Raw genomic sequence first — 20,217 nt, 5'->3', positions numbered from 1 at the left:
ATGTAATGCAAAATAAAACTGTGTAAAAAACGATATAACAAGACAACTAAAATAAACCTGGCCTGTAAACAGTCATTATTACCCATGTATGTGTATTTATGGTAATTATATCACTCTCTGCAGTGAACCACATTTCGGAAACCCCAGTTCATAAAATGCAGCGTAGGAGAGGGAGAATCAGGCAATGTACACTGGTACGTTGTAATGTCGTGTTGCCTGAATGCCAGACAACATAAACACGGTGCTTTAAAAGTTTAAATATATTTACAGAATCACAGTGAAAAATATTGGTTGTCTGAAAAGCAGGAAGGTCTCTGAAGGTACCCTGCCACTTATCAGATGCCAGGGTGAGAAAAGTGCTGGTCAAGGAAACAGACAATGTATCTCCAATGAGGTGTGAGACACTTCCAAATTTGTGAACTACTCAGGAAAAGCCTGTTAGGCTGACTGATCTGTTAAGAAATACAGGCTCTATTCCATAGGAGATGCAGCATGCCAAGTGGAAATATTTGCTTCCCCCTCTTAAGTAAGGCAGCACATTCTTTTTTAATTTTTGCACAGAAACTGGATGGAGCTGCAAATCATGTGTGCTGGCTGATTGTAATGGAGAAAAAGTAAAAAAAGAAAAAGAAAAAGGAAAGTATGGTATATAGTATGTAAGTACTGTAGGTGATATAATATTATCTTCTATATAATGGAGGACAGGACAGGACACTGGGTATTTATAGGTCCAACCAGAGTTTGGAAAGAATGTCTTTAAAATCTCATTTATTACTGTTACCTCCTCCCATGCTCTTGAAGTCAGTATTATAATGTCAGCAATGTTAACTTTTTAACAGATAAATTTGGATGCACTTCATTTTCTAGCTATTTTTAATTGATCTAAAGGTAACATGCTACTAATAGTGTTCAACAAGAAACAAAAGGGAGGGGTGAGAACAATGACGGATTGTAGTGAAAACTGCCTTTTCACAAAATAATGCTAATGCTAATCGGCTTGTTTACACTGACAGAAAATTCTGTTTGGTACTTATTTTCTTGGTTTGCATTGGCGATGCAGTAACCCCATTAATGCCATACACATCATAAACATTACAGTATAATTGCAAAAATCAGATGCACATTGTTCCCTGGAAAATTCAACTCATTGCAAGGGAGTGGTCCATATTTTGAATTATTTGCAGTATTTTTGGTTACATGGCTATGACAGCTCCATTTTTTGTTTTGCCAATCACATTAGGCAGGAGTGAATTAATAACAATATATTGATATGCATCTTTCCACCAACCAGCTTTCTTGGAGAGTGGCTACACATCAAAAAACGAGCTTATCAGTAAAACTTGGAGGTAAAAGGCAATTTTTCTGAACTGGAGTAAACTGCATTCCAAGTGAGTCATCAAGAAAATAAGGTGTTCGGATCGCAGTGCCTATTTGGTGCATATGATTTTTTTCTACAGTGCAGACAAGTCCAATATTTCCAAGATACTGTCCTGAATCTTCACGCTATTGCAGAACCATGACTATAAAACAAGAGGTGGACACTGACAATCCAAAATGAACTTTATAAATAAACACACACCTTCACCGTGTATTTTGGCCATACACCCGTGAATGCTGGCAATGCCGTTTAAGTGATTGACAATACTGACATGTGTATTTCTGACATTTTTGACATGCACAACATTTGTCAGAAATGACTGTCACTCACAGAACTTGGGACATTTTATAACAGTGTATGTAAAACTGCTTATCAGCCTTGACACTGGTACAGTGACTTTAATAATGTGCTCTGACATAGCCAAAACAAAAGATAGTAACACAAGTGAAGGCTGCTTACTTATATAGTCTTCACCTAGGAAGGTAAATACAGAATTGATGCCCCATTTTTTCAGCTGTGCAAACAATGTTAAAAAGTTGGGGTTTTTACAGCCAAGTTCAACAGCTATGATTATCCCATGTCCTTCTTCTGGAAGGGAGTACATAAAGAGTGTGGCACCTTAACTGGCCTAAATAGTTTGATAGAAAAGGTAGTTTCCTGTGTTCTTATGGAAACCTACTACACACACTACTACTACTACACACACAGCTGAATAAAATCCCACATTTTCTGCTTAGAACTGGAATATATGGCAATGTGGGCTCAAAAAAACCCAGTTCAAAGCAGATTTTGTGGGATTTTCTGCCTTGATATTATGGGTTATATGGCTGTGTGGAAGGGCCCTCTGACTAATACTTTGAAGATCATGTGCTCATGATGCTTTCAAGGAATTTAAAGTGAAAAGTCCTCTGTAAATAAAGGGCCCTCTGTAAAGGGGTCCTCTGTAAATAAAAGGCCAGTTCATGGTCCCTCAGACTTTTTTGTGGGGAGGAACGGGACACGGAACACTACAGCTTAAAAAAAACATGAATTAATTCCTATGCACACTGCACATATAATTTTAACTAACATAACCAGTATTTCAATGGGGGATGTGGGACTGCCTTTGGTTGATGAGAAAATCAAGTTAATGAGGATTGCTGTTGTGTGCCTTCAAGTTGTTTCAGACTTAGGACGACCCGACGTCTAAAATCTAGGGTGGGGCTGGGGAAATGATCTTGGAGGGCTGTATTCAGTCTGTGGGCCTTAGTTTGGGGATCCCTTGTTTAAGGCGATGTTACAATGAGTACAATATACTCAAGGTGTTAATCTGAGATATTAGTCATGTTCCATGGCTTTGACATAAGATAAGTCCTTCTGAAAACTTATAATATTAGAAGAATATGGGAAAAAACTATCACATCATTTTCTCCAATTCCTCTGTACTGTTGCATAGCTTTTAGGAATAGAAGGTTATTGAGATCTCTCAAGAATTTAGTGTTAACTTAAGAAAGACAACATTTACCCTCACTCCATCTCATCCATTCACTTTCTCTAACAATTTAGGATGATAAATAATTGATACTTCTGTTCTCTCTGTCCTTACATTCCCTTTCTTTGTTTTTCAAACCCCCGAAACTGTTTTTTTTTTTTTACAAACCATATTACTTTTAACCGCTTCTACCATTGCCTGGTATCTTGGCATGGTTTCTTAGCGTTCCTGCACTGTCACGCCTCACTTATTCTTATCAAAAATTATTATCTGCTGCAGGGATTCCTAAAGTGCCCTATGGATATAAGAAACCAACTGTAATGAAGGAAGAAGCAAAATGGCCAGAAACTAGACTCTCACCTGCCATGTATTTTTGAAGTAGACAATGTGAGTATGGCTGTATATATGCCAAATCTTTTCATCTACAGTATGATTCCTGTATCTGCAAATATATGCAGTTTCACTTATTCACTTAGGGTCTTGTACACAAGCTACACTCTCATTCCAGTGGCTCTTGTCATTTGTCTCATTGGAAACAATACAGGCTGGTTATTATTCATGTGGGTTGTACTGTACTTTGAAGTATTTGTGGCACTGTAGAGATGTTATTCCTTCGAATACCTTTTTTCGAGTCAAGAGCAACTTGAGAAACTGCAAATCGCTTCTGGTGTGAGAGAACTGACCATCTGCAAGGACGTTTCCCAGGAGATGCCCAGATGTTTTGATGTTTTACTATGCTTGTGGGAGGATTCTCTCATGTCCCCACATGGGAACTTGGAGCTGACAGAGGGAACTCACCCACTCTCTTGGGTTTCGAACCACCGACCTATTGGTCAGCAGTCTTGCCAGCACAAGGGTTTAAGCCACTGCATCACTGGGGGCTCCTTTTAGAATACCAATGTTCATTCTGTGTACCCGCCACTTTTTTTAAAGTACAGACCTGCTTGGTGTAGTAGTTAAGAGTGTTGGACTATGACTCTTGGGAAAAGGGTTTGAATTTCTGCTTGAGCACGGAAACCCACTGGATGACCTTGAATATATCATACTTCCTCTCTGAAAAGCAAAAGCAACACTCCCTCCAAATAAATCTCGCCAAGAAAATCATTTGATATTTTCACCTTAGGGTCACCATAACTTGGAAACAGCAACACAATAAGAAGGACATATTTTAGCAGGATTTGTAGCTCTTCAAGGGGGTGTATTGTTTTCGATAGTGGGAAGGAGCTTGCAATAGCAAAAAGCCATATTAGATCATAGGGGAAAGAAGAGAAAGATCAAGGAAGGGGAGGTATAGTGTAAACCATTTTAAAACATTTGAATAAATATAAACAGCTACAACAGTGTATGTGTATGATTTGTCTCCTGCATTGAGTCAGAGTACACTAACAGTCCTATCAGAACTTGGAGAGCTTAGTATCTTGGACTACAATTCCCATAATTTCTTTAACGACAGAGTCCCTGCTACTTTTTTAGCACTTCCAAAACAAATGATTTGAAATCTGTCCATGTTTATTCCAATGTTTTCAAGCTCAAAAGGACATGCTCTCTACTAGGCAAGCCTAGCAGCCTTAGTGGCTTGCTGTTAAGCCTGTGAGAATCCAGGATCCTCCCAGTAGCCCTGAGCTGTGAACTTGGTTGTGACTGTTGCACTGGGAACTCCTCACAGTGATGTTCTGTCGTTCCTAGCTACGATTTTTATCACCACAGACTCTGTCTCCGTTAGGCCCTGCTAAGACCTGCTATAACTCTCCCGGAATAAGCTTTCCTCAATGTCATGTTCTTCCCCAGCAGATCATGACTCTTGCTGACATGTTCATTGAGAGAGACTTTACTCCCCTCACCCACCCCAAAATTGGCTGTCTAAATTATTAACACAGCTATAAAGATGGCACTAAATCATCAGCAGAAGGGCAGCATGACAAAATTGCAACATAATCTCTCATTTCATTGCCAGATGTCTGTTCAATGCAGATTTTGCTAAACAGTGTAATAGCAGGGGGAAAATCTCCCTGCCAGTCTGCGAAGGGGGTTTGTGTAGATGCACACCAGTGTGTGTGTATCAGAGACTGAAGGCTACAGAAATTCAAATAAATCTTACCTGGGCAAAGAGGCGTATTGTCTTTCTATGCCTTCATACTGGAGATGGTGTGAAGGCCCATCTGGAATTTTTCCAGACACCTGTAGTGAACAGCATAATTAGAGATGAAGATCAATTATTCAACCCAGTTACTGACAATGTTTCTGAAAATGATAATCAGAGAACAAATGATGCTCCAGCATGCCAAAATCAACAAAGAAGAAATGCTGGGACTCAAGAGGAATCCACACGCAGTCTTCGCACTATTAATAACATGGAAAATTACACTGAAAAAGAAGTAATGCTTCCCACTGCCAAATGTTTTGCAAGCCAAAAAAGGTGCGGAAAATTCACATATCATTTACAATTTACTGCTCTCTATATGTGTTAACGGTGCTCCATGCAGTCATGCCGGCCACATGACCTGGAGATGTCTATGGACAATGTCGGCTCTTCGGCTTAGAAATGGAGATGAGCACCAACCCCCAGAGTCAGTCACGACTGGACTTAACATCAGGGGAAACCTTTACCATTACCTTATATGTGTTAAACTACAGCTTCCATAATACTCCTTCACCACACTGTTTTGGAGGCGTAGGCTATGGGAACTGTAGTCCAAAGCATTTTAATTGTATTAATATTAAGGCTACTTATTTGACTTGGATCCCACATTTCTCCTACCATGGGATTCAAGCCACCATATGTTTTAAAAGCATAATGTCATTTTAACCCTTAATATAAAATTTAAGCACAATTAAACACATTTTCTGTTTTTTAAAAGCATGAGTTTTTAAGAGTGAAAATATGCTTAAAACACAACAAAGAGAGCTTCCAGCACAGCTCTCTGTGCTAAAACCAGCACAGAAACAGGTTCTGCGCAAGTTCCAGTCACCACCTCCAACCCAAACTTCGGGCTGCAAATCATAGTTAATATCAACCAGAGTCACATGTTTTGATATAACAATAATATGGTTAATCAAAAACAGAAATAAAAGCTTGTGATCTCTTTCTAGTAGCCATGCTGGGCCCATGGACAGAATAGCAAACCATAGTTTAGGATTATATCTGGACCAGATCGATGTTTGCTGATGGCTCTGAGTACTAAGAGTCTGTTCCAAATTAAGCAGTAATTCCTCTTTTAGCAAAGAAGGTGCAGTATTCCCTGTTCCTTATATCAGTATGAGTATCAGTATCTTAGTACTGCTAAAATCAGCAGTTTTACAAAGCAATATACTAAAAGGCCATTTAAAATCTTTTTCTGCATCCTCAGATTAATGGCAGGGAGGATTTAATGCCTTTTCAAAACACTGTTAACAATTCATTTAAAATGAAAGAATAAATAGCATCAGCCTTTCTGCAAAAGGCTTTTGTTTAAATACCATTTGTTTTCTTTCTTACTCGCTCTATCCAATGCACATGGTATAAACAATCTAAAATTAACATGTTTCACTGGTAAGAAAGTACTTTTTCCACTCTCATAAGTTAGGTACAATATGTCAGATTTTGTTGAATATATTTAAAATTCGGCATGATGGAAAGGCTGTGCAATGTGTTGTATAAAGAATCATTTCTTTCTATGTGTCATTTTCATATTCAGCATCTTTTGATCAAATTCACAATATGTGTGTGAGAGAGAATGGGGGCACTGTTCTGAAAGTGTGGGTCAGACTCATGAAGCTGAGTGAGGAAACCCAGAGATTTTAGGAGGTTCATTAAGTTCCAAGAAAGGAAATAATCTTAAATTCATCCCCTGACTCAACAGCGAAGCTTTAGCACTACAGTCATTACACTATGAACCCATGAAAGCAGTAGGGAAGGAGGGAAAAGCCAAGAACCCTCTGACAACAGCTACCCAATTCTATTTCCTTCTAGATGCCATTTCCTTGACTATAGTTTGATTTGGGAACTGTTCAAGATCAGAAAAGAACTGCAATTAGATAATCCTCATCCAAGAGTCACTGGAATTGAAGAATGATAAATTTGGAAGAAACAGAGTTCAAGAACACTGACACATATCAGTTCCTTTTGAAGTCATCATAAATCCAAGGAATTACAGCTTCATGCTTGGGTTTTCAGATAAAAACAACAACATTTTTCTATCTATACTAGATTTTTCACAAAAAAAGAGAACAACACAGTTTTTGCTATACTTATCCAATTCCGAAGAAATGACAAGTAAAGCATTGGCTTCATCCATGACTAAACAAAGTTCATGTTATGTCCTTCAAAGATACTTTCCCTGTATGTGGATTCCAAAGAGCTTACAGAGTAGAGCATAAACAGACCAAGTTATTGTCGAAGCCTTTTAAGGCTGGAATCACTGGGGTGTTGTGTGGTTTCTGGGCTGTGTGACCATGTTCTACCAGCATTTTCTCCTGATGTTTTGCCTGCATCTGTGGCTGGCATCTTCAGAGGATCAGATCCTCTGAAGATCCTTCAGTCCTCTGAAGATGCTAGTCACAGATGCAGGTGAAATATCAGGAGAAAATGCTTCTAGAACATGTCCATATAGACCAGAAACCACACAACACTCCCAACAGAACAAGTTGTTTGGAAGGACTACTTTGTGTGTTCAGATATAACAGCAGTTACTAAACATTTTTTCAGTTCCAACTTCTACCCCCCAAATTCCATTTCACAGATTCTTTTACTCCTTGTCTTTTGCCATCATTACCATCCATGTCTCTTGGATTGGAAATATGTGTCTGATATATTCCAGCATATTGCAATGTTCCACTTACCATCATTTTGTGGAACAATGGCAGCAAGAAGGTATGAGACCTGGGGCTCATTAAACCTGCTGACATTTTACAGGACTTAAATAGCATTGTTAGCTGATGATAAGACTACTGTTCACTTTATTCCAATTACACTCTGCCTAGAAACAACACTATTTTTCTATTACTTCTTATGGGAAGATCAGGGAAACTTATAAAGTTGCCTTCCTGAGACAGAAATTGAGCCTAACAAATAGCAGGTGAGACGGGTCTGAAAGAAGAGGTGGATCTATCTACAATGTCCCAATTTCACATCCTAATCATATAAGACGACTATGCATGTATCAATGCTCAGTCTTAATGGAATCCCAACCAAGTATCTGAATAGAAACAACATCCTATATTTGCCCTGAATTATTGTTGTCTCCACAACAGTAGCAACAAGTGTTTCTAGAAAATAAAGCAACTAGGTTTGTGTGTGTATGTGTGTGTGGTACATTAATGTTGACAAATTTCTAATCTAAGCAGTTTGGCTGCCTTTGCTAAAGAAGGACACTGCTTCTAAACAGCCTTCAAGCATGGTACTCAAAAGCATCCTCCACTCTTGTTCTGTATCGGTGCTCTGAAGCTAACATGACACCAACGCCGTGGAAAGACTGTTTGCTCAAAGGAGCCAATTAGTTATGTGCAGAGGCAGGGGATGTTCAGGGGAAATGGTCTTCAAAGTAACTAATTGGGTATTATAAAATGTAACAGTAGTTAATGTTGGTGATGACTTCTTGCGCCTACAGAGAATAAGAAGTCCGGTAGCTTGCAAAGACACTCAACGAGAAAGTGGGGGGAGAATGAATTTATGGTTGTTTACCAAGACAAGCCCACACAGTCGCCGTGCCAGGAGAAAGCGTTTATGTTACATGCTGTCCTGTAATAGCTTCCACCATCCAATTTCTGATTGTTTCTATCTCGGCAAGGAGGAGAGGAGGAAAAAAGAAAGAAAGAAATCCCCCTGCCAGTTGTTTGTGTATGTGCTCCAAGATGCAGTTGCCATAGAAACTGATTGTGGATACAGTTCTACAAAATTTGGCTCAGCAAAGCCAGTGGACACTTTGCTCAGGGAACATTGTCCAGTGAGCTCAAAGAGCCGGCTTCGGTTCTGTGTCTTTCATCAGAGGCTCAACTAAGCCCTTCTTCCTCGCACCATCTGTCTAGACACCAGTCAAGATCCATGAACCAGGCAAAAAAAAAAAAATCCAAATATATATATATATCTGACTTCATAAAAATACTGCAGGGGAGGAGAGGAGAGTGGCAAATGTGTGGTACTGGAAGCAACAGGTTAGTTAGGTTATTATAGCTACTGATAAGAACTGACTTTTCGATGGGCTGTCTTTACCACAATAGGTTTAATTACAAGGTGGAGGTCAAGCACACCACAGATATTAGCATAATGAGAACACCTCATTTGCTCCAGTTTATGTTTTGCTTCCATCTCTTTTATGGCACTGTTTAACAATCTTTTAATATGCTGTTTTGTATTCCCTGAATAGACAGGGGATGCAGTGGTGCAGTGGGATAACGGGGGCTGTGGTGACACAGCAGGTTAAACTGCTGAGCTGTGGAACTTGCTGGTCAAAAGGTTGGTGGTTCAAATCCATGGAGTGGGGTGAGCTCCCGTTATTAGCCCCAGTTTCTGCCAACCTAGCAGTTTGAAAACATACAAATGTGAGTAGATCAATAGGTACTGCTCCAGTGGGAAGGTAACAGTGCCCCATGCAGTCATGCTAGCCACATGACCTAGGAGGTGTCTACGGACAACGCCGATTCTTCAGCTTAGAAATGGAGATGAGCACCACCCCCCAGAGTCAGACTCAACTAGAATGAATGTTAAGGGGAAACCTTTACCTTTACTTATTCCCAGCATAGACCGCATCTATCTCTTTCGAAATCAAGTTGCTACATTAAAAGCCATACTTAGAGAAAAAAGAGAAAATACACACTATCCATGTCAGCATTTTGAAATATTCCCTTTAAGCGTTACCAAATGTCTCTTGTTTATGGAAGTCCTCCTCTCAGGTTCCAAAAAAACACTAAAGACTTTCTGTATATATTTCAGATTTCAATATTAATGTCAAAAATATGTAGTAAGATTTTACATGGGATTTGTGCTACATTAAAACAGTAAAGACAAATATCACTTAAGTAAAATAAACATTAAATAACCAAAAAATAAAATAAGGTGTAAACACTAAGCTAATCTGGGAATCTGCTATTGCAACACATCCAATGAAGTGGTTTAAAACCAGTATAAAAAAAGATTAGGACTAAGTATGTTCCAGTCTCATTCACGTGAAATGTTTTGGGGACTCAAAACTCTGCGGAATTAATCCCCCCCCCCCTTGCAATCTGACCAGAATAAGATTCAACTAGAAAGCAGGTCTAGTACTTTGCCTCTAATCCACCTTGAGATTTTCTCATACAGGGTTGGATAGAAGTATTTTGATAACATGTTTCCTTTTGAGGCATTTGTTTTGAAAAAGTGTACCTTCAGATTTCTATCCTTAACTTCTATTTGAACTCCCAACACAAGCACTTGGATGTATACCAAAGACAAGCAGTATGCACATACAGACCTAAACAAATACAAGAGCAGAACACTGAGGTGTTCCAGCTGAAAATGAATCTGTGTGGATATAAAATGACTCTTCAGAAGTAGGTTAGAAGAAAAGTGGGCTTTTAATACACGTTTCTGCAAAATGCAACAAAAGAAACATTTTATAAAAGCATGAAAGCTGAAAAGTCACATGGTAGATTCTAAAGGTAACAACTATTTTAGGCAAAAAAGGTTCAGCTCTGTTGGGGAAAGCTTAGTTTCTGTCATATCTTTTTTATGTGTTTTCTCCACAAACAGGAAATCTTTATTTTTTGAAAAGGAGTAGTGCTTAAATATCCAAATGCAAGTGGAACTAAGTGGCTTTAAGGACCACAGCTTAACTGATTTGTGGAGCAGGTTGGAAATTAGAATGTTTCAGAAATTAGGACAAATTATTGAAGAAGGGCTGTTGCAAGTGATCATTTCAGCCATTTCTCCTTCTAACCTCTCATAGGAATAAAAATGCACCCACATTTAAGGCTGAGATTCTTGTGTAACATAAAGTCCTCAGAGAGAGTTGGATAGCTGTTTAGAAAGGAAGATATTTCTTTTTGCAAAGTGCCTTTATTGGATTTTAGGCTTGTATGATTCAGCTCGAACAGAATCACATCTGTTCCCTACCTCTATCTGCCCTAATATGCTGGGAACTGTAAGGACACCCCCTTTTTTGGTTACAAGGCATTTTTTCCACCTTTATATGATACAGCTGGAATCGTCTATTTATTTTCTACGATACAAGATTGCTGAGTTTAATGCAACTTGAAAGGCCTTTAGCTCACAAAGTTATAGAAATTTGATATCACTTTTTATAGACAAGGGAGCGGGGCAAGGGACTAGAAAGTTCAAGTACAATTCATCTGTTTATACAGCACTAGCACCTCATTCACCAATCTGCACAGCTCCTTGCTTTTCAAACTATGGACTTCATTACATTATCTAAATTCCCTGTCATAGGACACTTTGTCCATGCAGCAGGCATGGGGCCCACTGGATCTGATCACACGACATACATCTACTTCTGGCGGGGCTGCATGTCATCTGCGTTGAGGAAGCACGATAGGAGGTGAAAACCTGAACTCGAGAAATTGTCCATGTTCAAGTTAGGAATTATGAGGACAACCCGGGCACACGCTGGAAAGCAAATGCTTTCCGGCATGTAATAGGTAAGTGGGTGGTGTGGGCAATGTGGGGTGCTGGGTGACAGATTTGTCCTGCTACCCCATGATTTGCCCCGCTATTCTAAATAATAATAATAACAACAACAACAACAACAACAACAACAATAATAGTGCAGTTTTCTGACATTGTATATTTCTGCTGCTTCTGTGTCTGTTCATTTGTATTTTGATTCTGTAGCCCACTTGTCAATGGATGTCTAGAATTGGCAGCATCCACAACGGTCCTTTTTATCCTGGGCGACGACCGAGCCAGTAATCCAGCATATCTATCTTGTTTGCTGTGTCATACTATGTCGTTGTGTCAATAATAATAATAATTTATTTTTCTATCCCGCCATCATCTCCTCGAAAGGACTCGGGGCGGCTAACATGGGGCCAAGCCCAGAACAGAGACAAAACATAACAAGTTAAAACAAATATCATTCTACCCCCCCCTCCCCCCACTGTTGCCTGCATCGAGGACCTCAATGTGATAAGGTCCTGACTCCCTGGATTCTGTAGGAGAGAGTCATGGAAGTCAGTATGAAGTCAAAGTGTTATTACTGTGTATCATAGATATACTTCAAATTCCACGAAAACGTATATGGAGAATCAAATACACAGCTTGTCCAGACATACCCTTCATCCTATTCCAGTGGTTGATTATTTGGTGGCTTCTTGTTCTGTTCATGGTATCCTAAGAATATTTTACTTCTAACACTATATTTAGCATTATCATTTGAAGATTTTTATGCCCAGAAAAATTCTGTGGTTGTTTTTAAAATAGTGGTACTTACCACTGGGTTAATTGTGGCATGTAAATCTGATGCACATTAAAATATTAATTTGGTGCGCTCATGCTCCCAACAATATTATTTGCAGATGTATCAACAGACCGTTTACTGTGAAAGTGCCTTCAACTCTTCAACTTCTAACCATCATTCTATTTGACTGTATTTTTCCTTATAAGCTGAACATCCCTTTAAATGCCCAAAGCTATAATATCCCAAAATCAAAACTGTCCACAGGAATGACTGAAATAGTGACACTTCTCCTTTCTAATGGTTTGACATATAAAATTATATATGTGCATAACTTTTATATGAAATATAAATTAATTGAATCTCATCTTGAAAATATCTCATTATGACTTGAATCTCATTTCAAAATATCTTACTACAGTAGAGTCTCACTTATCCAAGCTAAACAGGCTGGCAGAAGTTTAGATAAGCGAATATCTTGGATAATGAGAGATTAAGGAAAAGGCTATTAAACATAAAATCACATTATGATTTTACAAAATAAGTGCCAAAACATCATGTTATACAACAAATTTGACAGAAAAAGTAGTTCAATACGCAGTAATGTTATGTTATAATTACTTTATTTATGAATTTAGTACCAAAATATCATGATATATTGAAAACATTGACTACAAAAATGGCTTGGATAATCCAGTACCTCGGATAAGCGAGGCTTGGATAAGTGAGACTCCGCTGTATTTACATATAAGTTAAGCATCCCTTATCCAGAATTTCCAAATCCAAGATTGTCCACGTGGGCAGTGGTGATAGTGACTTCTTTGCTTTTTGATGGTTCAAAGTATCCAAACTTTGTTTCATGTACAAAATTATTTGAAATTGTATGAAATTGCCTTCGATCTATATGTATAAGATGTATATGAAACATTACTTTTGTGTTCAAACTTGTATCCACTACCAAGATATGCAAAGACATACGTAAATATGCAAATATAGTATTCCAAAATTCATAGAAATCAAAAATCCAAAACACTTTGGTCTCAAGCATTTTGGAGAAAGCATACTTCACCTGTGTTATTATTGTTTGCATTATTGCAATATGGTGTTACTGAAAAATTATGCTTACTGGCACAATTTCTCACCCTATAGACTTGTGATGTGTGTCGCAGATTGATGATGATAAATGCAAGCTCTTATGTGTGCCTGTGATCCAGAGTCACCTGAAGAACAATGACATGCCACTTAAGTTTGCAGAACAAAAATACAGGAACTTTACTGATTCTAAGAGTTAAAACAATAGTATACTATTTACAATAGTACATCTGATCATTTACAGAAGTCCACAGTCATAAATAGTCCTATCTCAGTCCATGAATCAGCTTCAGAGAAGAATACAGTCATGGTTCTTCTCCCTCTTTTCTCAGCAGCAAAATAGGCCTCAAAATAGCAAGGCCTCTCTGAGTAGATTTTTCACCAACAGTACTCAGACAGCAACGGAAAAAAATTGGTTCAAACTGTTTCTGTGGCAGCAGAACAGAAACACTATCAAATTAATCCTCAGATTTTTGCAGGCTCAGCCAATCAGCTTCATGCACTTCATTCCCCAGTTAACACACACAGCATGACAATGTGCGGGTGCATTTGTTGCCATTTAGAGTAGAAAATAAACAATTCCCCTCACTGCTGAATTGACTCCCATGCTGGAGACACAGATGGGTGCGATAGGGGTCTAAGTTTTCTATCTCCCTGCGAAACAGTACTATGAACATTCAGGCTTGGAGTTATGGGGTGTGAAAATTGCCCATCCAAATATTCTTCCCCAGTGAAATTTGGCCATAATTTCAGAATTTCTGATACGTATGGTAGTACTTAAAACTTCAGTCAAGCATTTAGAGGTACAGTTAAAGTGTCAAAAAAAAAGAGAGAGAGAGAGAGAGATGCCAAGTTACCAAGGGAAGTAAGCACAGCATACAGAAGAGTTCTAGGTGTCAATGTTTTTCTGTATTTTATTCTGCAGCATTACAAATTTGTGGAGGGCTGAAACCAATTTCATTGGTGGAAAGAATTCTAAAAGTCCCCCAGGAAAATATGTTTTTTTTTTTAAACTATTACACTACAGAGCTATTATTGCCACCAAACCATTCAAAATCCCAGAGCTTCTGGTTATGTGAATAAGTACTACACCCTTACTTAGATCTAATAGCAAGGAACAAGGTATAGAAAAGGGAAGGAGTCCAAGAGAATAAAAATGGGGAGTTTTGCTTCTTGTGTGGCGTGTAGTTCCATTATGAAGACACAACACTGTTTTGTTAAGGCATGTCAGCATGCAATAATTAGCTGAACAAGAAAGTTTGCAACAACACACAAACAAGACTGTTTCTGGTAGAGAATGTTCCCTTGAGAGCTATGTGAAATTCCAGATAAATACCCACACTATAGGTATGCATTGGAAATTCCTTTTGCATCTATAAAGGTTCAACATAATATAGGATGTGGAGATGTGGATTACTACTATCCTTAAAAGAAATTCAAGGAATTCGAGTATTTGAACAGTGAAAGGGGAAAAGAATAAATGGAATACAAAAACCAAACCTTTATTTGCTGAAATAACAGAAGAGAGGTCCTGGTAATGAGATTAATAATACAGAATATGTAGAATGAAGTCACCTTTCTGTAGAACTCATTGATTCCAGAAATCATCCAAAACTAAGAACTAAATGGAATCTACATAAAATGATACACAAGAGCAGAAGCACAAATCAGGGGTGGGAAGCCTTTATGCCTAAAAGAATGATTCCTTTTCTACTTGAGCCTTATCTTGAGCCAATCTGACATGGATACAAAATAGGTGTCCAGAAAAGTCAGATGCAGAATTGCAAAACAAGCTGCCTTTGTGCACATGCATAGCCCAGAGCTGTGTTTTCTGTACTGAAATTGGATCATGTGCAGAAATCCTTTCTCTTATCCCTGTATTTCATGATTCCAAGAGTCTAATTTAGAAGGATAAAAAGCTTTTCTTGTGGGCATTGCTAAACCAATGGGAGTCAGAACTCCTTGTACTTCACCTAGAGATCAACCAGTAGATATTAAGCTCTCTTCCTCATGCCTTTCGAATGAATGATAGGAGTCTGGCAATGCATAAGACCTGTTTCAGATGGAATCAACTAATTTCTATAAACCCAGAGTTCTTGTATAGTTTATATTAACTTTTGTGGAAAATGTGAGAGATTACAGCAGGCAAAATGTTAGTATCTTGACCTGGTACAATAACTGCTATCCTCTCATGCTAGAACACCTTCTTTTCTGCTCTTGACCTTTGAGTTTCAGTTCAGAGGACCAACCATCCTCATCAGCAACCAGTTTTATTATTATTGTGACGCTATAATTATTTTACAGTATGAAATGATCACGGGACACCTTAACACTTACATGATAACAGTTAACGATCAAGCAATGGACTGGAAGAAGACACTGAGCGAATAAAATAGGGAGAAGACGTGAATGGACAACCTGTCTTGCCATGGGTTTGCATCTATCAGCATTATTAGAAATCAAAGGGAAGGTAGAAAGATGTGTGCGGGCATGCTATCAAATTCATTCCAAGGGAAATGGAGTGCAATAAAAAGAGAGAAGAGAGAGTGGGTACAGGTGTAAAAATAAGCTATCGGCCTGTCAAATGTGATAACTGCATGGTGCTTTAGCAGAGGTCCCTAATAAGAGCAGATGATACTCTTGCTGCAAATAATCTCTCACAGCCCAACCATTATCTCTACGAGATCTGTCCAGGAAAAGGAAAAAAAATGCACCACATAAATGCATGACCTGCAGGCAAGGTAGTAAACGCTGCAAATCAGTGGAGGAAATAATATGGCACACTACCCAGATATAGAATTTACAAGCCACTAGTTACAAGTAAGGGGTTATTTGTAATTTGTAATTAATTCCCTTTTGCAATAACATGACATTTGGTGGCGGTTCTATGCTGGCAAAATAAAACTGGTACAATTCAGTGTTTTGCCTCAAAGCTGCCCCAGATTTTCCCTGTTAATGCCACACTTGCTTGTAATACACCACGACATTTGTCTTGATGGCCACACATTTCTTCTTTCCAAATTCAGATTTATCCTTTCCAGGGGCTGTCCCACATGAGAACAGCCATGAATGCAATCAATAGTGAGAGGGTAGATCAGGGCCCTCAGTCTCACATCCTCATCAGATGAATGATTTACTCATGCTATGCCACTTTTTCTCCCCTTTCACCACAAAGCCCTTCCCATGACACACATCAACTTCTTCCTGGGTTCTGTGGTGAAAGAGGAGAGGAAGTGGTGCATGCCACTACTGCAGAAAGATGGGAGACTTCCTGTGTTGCTTTAAGAGCAATGGGGCGAAGCCTGATGGCGATACGTTCCCCCATGGAATGGGGGTCGGGGTAAGTTGCACAACCTGGGTCATGGAGTGATGGGTTCTCCATGTCTCCTGCCAGGACCCCCATGCCACGATGTGTGGTAAATCCTCAGCCAAATGGGGCTCTGTCAGGGAGGTGCTTGGGAGGGATGCAGCAGTGGTACTTCAGTGGCCCTGAGGAGAAAGACAATTTATTTGGCCTTTTCAATGACGAGAGCCCCAATCTACACATTTTTAAAAATGCTTGCCACTCACTAATCTATCCCTCTCTTAATGCCACTGTTATTCAGATAGACCCACTGGAAATGTAATGGTTTTTCCTAGAAACTGCAGAGCAAAACAGAATTTTAAAAAGCATGAAAGCCTAAAATGGGTGCCTTCACTATTGTAATGGTGGTATGTCATATGCAGGGGCGGTTCACCCATAAGGCAATTTAGGCAGTTGCCTCAGGCGCCATCGTTTGGGGGTGCAGTTGAGGCTGCCTCCCGCCGGGTGAAGCGGCTGGAGAGCGCGCGTGCTGCCGCTTCCGGTGAGGTCTCTTGGAAACTAGGCAAGTGGGGTTTATATATATGTGGAATGTCAGTCCTTGAGGCAAGTGTGAATGTTGTAAGTGGCCACCTTGATTAGCATTGAATGGCTTTGCAACTTCAAAGCCTGTCTGCTTCCTGTCTGGGGGAATCCATTGTTGGGAGGTGTTAGCTAGCCCTGACTGTTTCCTGTCTGGAATTCTTCTGTTTTCTGAGTTGTGTTCTTTATTTACTATCTTGATTTTAGAGTTTTTTTAATACCAGGGGCCAGATTCCCTTTCAGTGGCCTTTTAATTGTGGATTATCTGCCTTGATATTCTGGGTTATATGGCTGTGTAGAAGGACCCACAGTGCTCTTCCACACAGCCATATAACCCACAATATCAAAGCAGAAACACCCACAATATCTGCTTTGAACTGAGTCCACACTGCCCTATATCCCAGTTCAATGTTTGGTGCTAAATTCGCAAATATAGTAATTCCTACATAACATTACTATGTATTGAACTGCTTTTTCTGTCAATTTGTTGTAAAATATGATCTTTTGGTGCTTAATTTGTAAAATCATAATGTAATTTGATGTTTAATAGGCTTTTCCTTAATCTTTCCTTATTATCCAACATTTTCACTTACCCAACGCTTTTATTTTTCAGTGATTGGTTTGGGGGGGTGTGTGTGCCAAAATTCTGTTTGCTTACACTTGAAAATTACCTAGGGTCAGCCCTGGTCATATGTTTCTACAACAATGGAATAGCGGTGGGTATGAATTTTGTCAGGTGTAGATACCAATTGTACAGAAAGCAGGGATAATATCTTCCTTTTGCCATGCAATTTTAGTATTTTTAAATGCTTGGATTTTATGAAGGGTTTGCCTTTTGTCTTCTTTTCTGCTATACATTCTCCCTCTAGATATTTTGAACTCCAAAATTTCTTCTGAATAAAATATTTTTGCACCCTTTTTAAAAAGGAAAAGCAGCACTGCTCCCCAATGATACACAAGTTCCTTAATCAAATCAAACTTCTACTTAGCAAATCTATCCAAAAAGGAAAAGAATGGGAAAACCAACCTTCGCCTTTTCAAAAGGTTATTTATATTTAGAGGGCAGTGCATAGATTGCAATCTCCTTCACAAGAAGACTGCTGAAATGACACCAACTTCAATGGGATTTTAGCAACTTAACAGTGGAGGGGATTGCAGCAATGAGAGTTTGCTACCTTTAATGATAGCCATCACTTAACTACCTCAGAGGACCCCACAGACTTTGTGCTCATCTCAAAAATTACCAGCTGCTCTTTTATACTGAAAGTGTCGCCTTCCAACCAGGGAAAGGTGACATTAGCAACTCTTTGGCGGCACGGTTTCTCTCACTTCTAGTATCTCCTTTACCTTTGCTGCACACAATAAGGATGCCCTTTCAAGCCAAGTTTCACTGGTTTTTGCCACCCCTCCTCATTGTGTTAAGGGATTTGGCCTCTGAAGGCTTCCTGACCTCTCTGCTTCAGTACTCTTTGCCTCCCCCCATTTCATGCTAACCCCTCCATACTTCTGATCAAGTGCTGAAAAGAAAAGGCATGAAAAGAACCATGAAACCATGTGGAATTTGCTCTTTGACATCTCCTCGCTCAGGTTTTTATTTCCAAACTGGAATATGTTGGGGCTGGGGAACAGAAATAGGCAACAAAGTGCTTTCCCACCCAAAATTATACTAACCATTAAAAAAAGAAAATGAGAACATTTTAATCCAACAGCACAGTGAGTGTTCAGCACAAAAACACCAATGTTTATGATTTGAAATGCTATCTTTTCTTTCTATGCTGAAAGGAGATAAACCAAATCGAGGTTTTCTCCCGTCTGCGGACCCTCAACACACTATTTACTAAATCCACCAGGATCTGCCCATTTCCCTTTTTATTGAATCAAAAAAGGTGCAAATTATAATTTCAAACGTTCTTGTGTTCATAATAAAAGAAAAGGAGGGAAAAACCCAACGCTTGTGTTTTCTTTACACAGAGGAGGGGTATATTTTTGCTTTTCTGTTTTTTGTGATCAAAGCTGAAACAGTGATTTTGCATTATTATAACACTCATCATTTTTGTCTCTAATTTGGATGGTTTTTAATAAAGCTCCATTGATTCCACTGAATGCAATCCCTCTTGGCAAATGCAGAACACACACGCTGATTGCTAAGTATGCGGCAATTATCATATTCAGCAGTACACTTTAATATCTTATTTATAGATGTATCTGTCTATAATTTGCTCTAATTAAGTTGCATTGATTTTAATGACAGGAGCCATCGCTTGAAGACAGAGCGAGGGTTATGTGATCCCATCAATACCACTGTGCTATTGTTTGATAACACAGTTTTAAGACTTCTCCATTGCCTAGAATAACTTGTCCTCTCTTTTCAAAGTCTGCTAAAGAGGTAAGATGGAGACTTTTAAATGGTATGAGCCACTGCCAAAGAAGAAGCATTATTCCTTTTGTGTTTTCCAAAAGGAAAAAAAGACATAGCCTGTATGCTGAACAAATAGATGAATCAAGTAATGCTTCAGTTGAATGAATGGCAGTTTCCCCTTCTCATGGAACATCCCAAGGCTTTTTTTTTTTTTGCTGCCTGGAGTAAAGGGCAAAATGTTATTCCTCCCAGCCACAAGATTTCTGATTACTATGGTGTTTGCTGGGATTGCATCCATATCCAAACCAAAGGTTTAATACAGAATGTTCAGGGAAGCCATATTTTAGACATTTCTTTGGTTTCCAACATAGGAAAACAAGGGAGAAACTAAAAAAAACAATACCAAAAGGCTACAAATGCCATACTTCTACTGAATCTGCCACCTAAGCTTCACTCTCTGAAATCCTGCATCTTCCCTTCTATATCTTTGAATAAACAGGAAAAGCACAATTGTGTGAGGATACCACATTTTTTACTTCTGCAATCACCAGATAATTTAACCTTCTTTTAAATGGGTAAATGGAGGAAACACCTCTGAGACATATGGCAACTTCATGCTATTGATGGGCCAATGTGTATTTTCAACGTTTCCTTCTCTAATTATTCAATCTT

The 20,217-nt window shown here is 38.9% G+C and overlaps 1 protein-coding gene across 2 annotated transcripts in view; it reads right to left on the bottom strand.

Annotated features, from left to right (window-relative positions):
- The window catches only part of pard3b (par-3 family cell polarity regulator beta), a 691,700-nt gene that overhangs the window by 54,646 nt on the left and 616,837 nt on the right, over positions 1-20,217 (bottom strand). For both annotated transcript variants that reach the window (XM_008114949.3, XM_062969129.1), the window contains one exon: positions 4,948-5,027. In XM_008114949.3, the coding sequence (XP_008113156.2) occupies positions 4,948-5,027 (80 nt within the window). The remainder of the gene's footprint in view (positions 1-4,947; positions 5,028-20,217) is intronic.

Source organism: Anolis carolinensis, chromosome 1 (genome assembly GCF_035594765.1).
Source record: "Anolis carolinensis isolate JA03-04 chromosome 1, rAnoCar3.1.pri, whole genome shotgun sequence".
Taxonomy (NCBI): domain Eukaryota; kingdom Metazoa; phylum Chordata; class Lepidosauria; order Squamata; family Dactyloidae; genus Anolis; species Anolis carolinensis.
The sequence above is the reverse complement of the archived record's forward strand: the minus strand, read 5'-3'. Positions and strand labels throughout refer to the sequence as shown.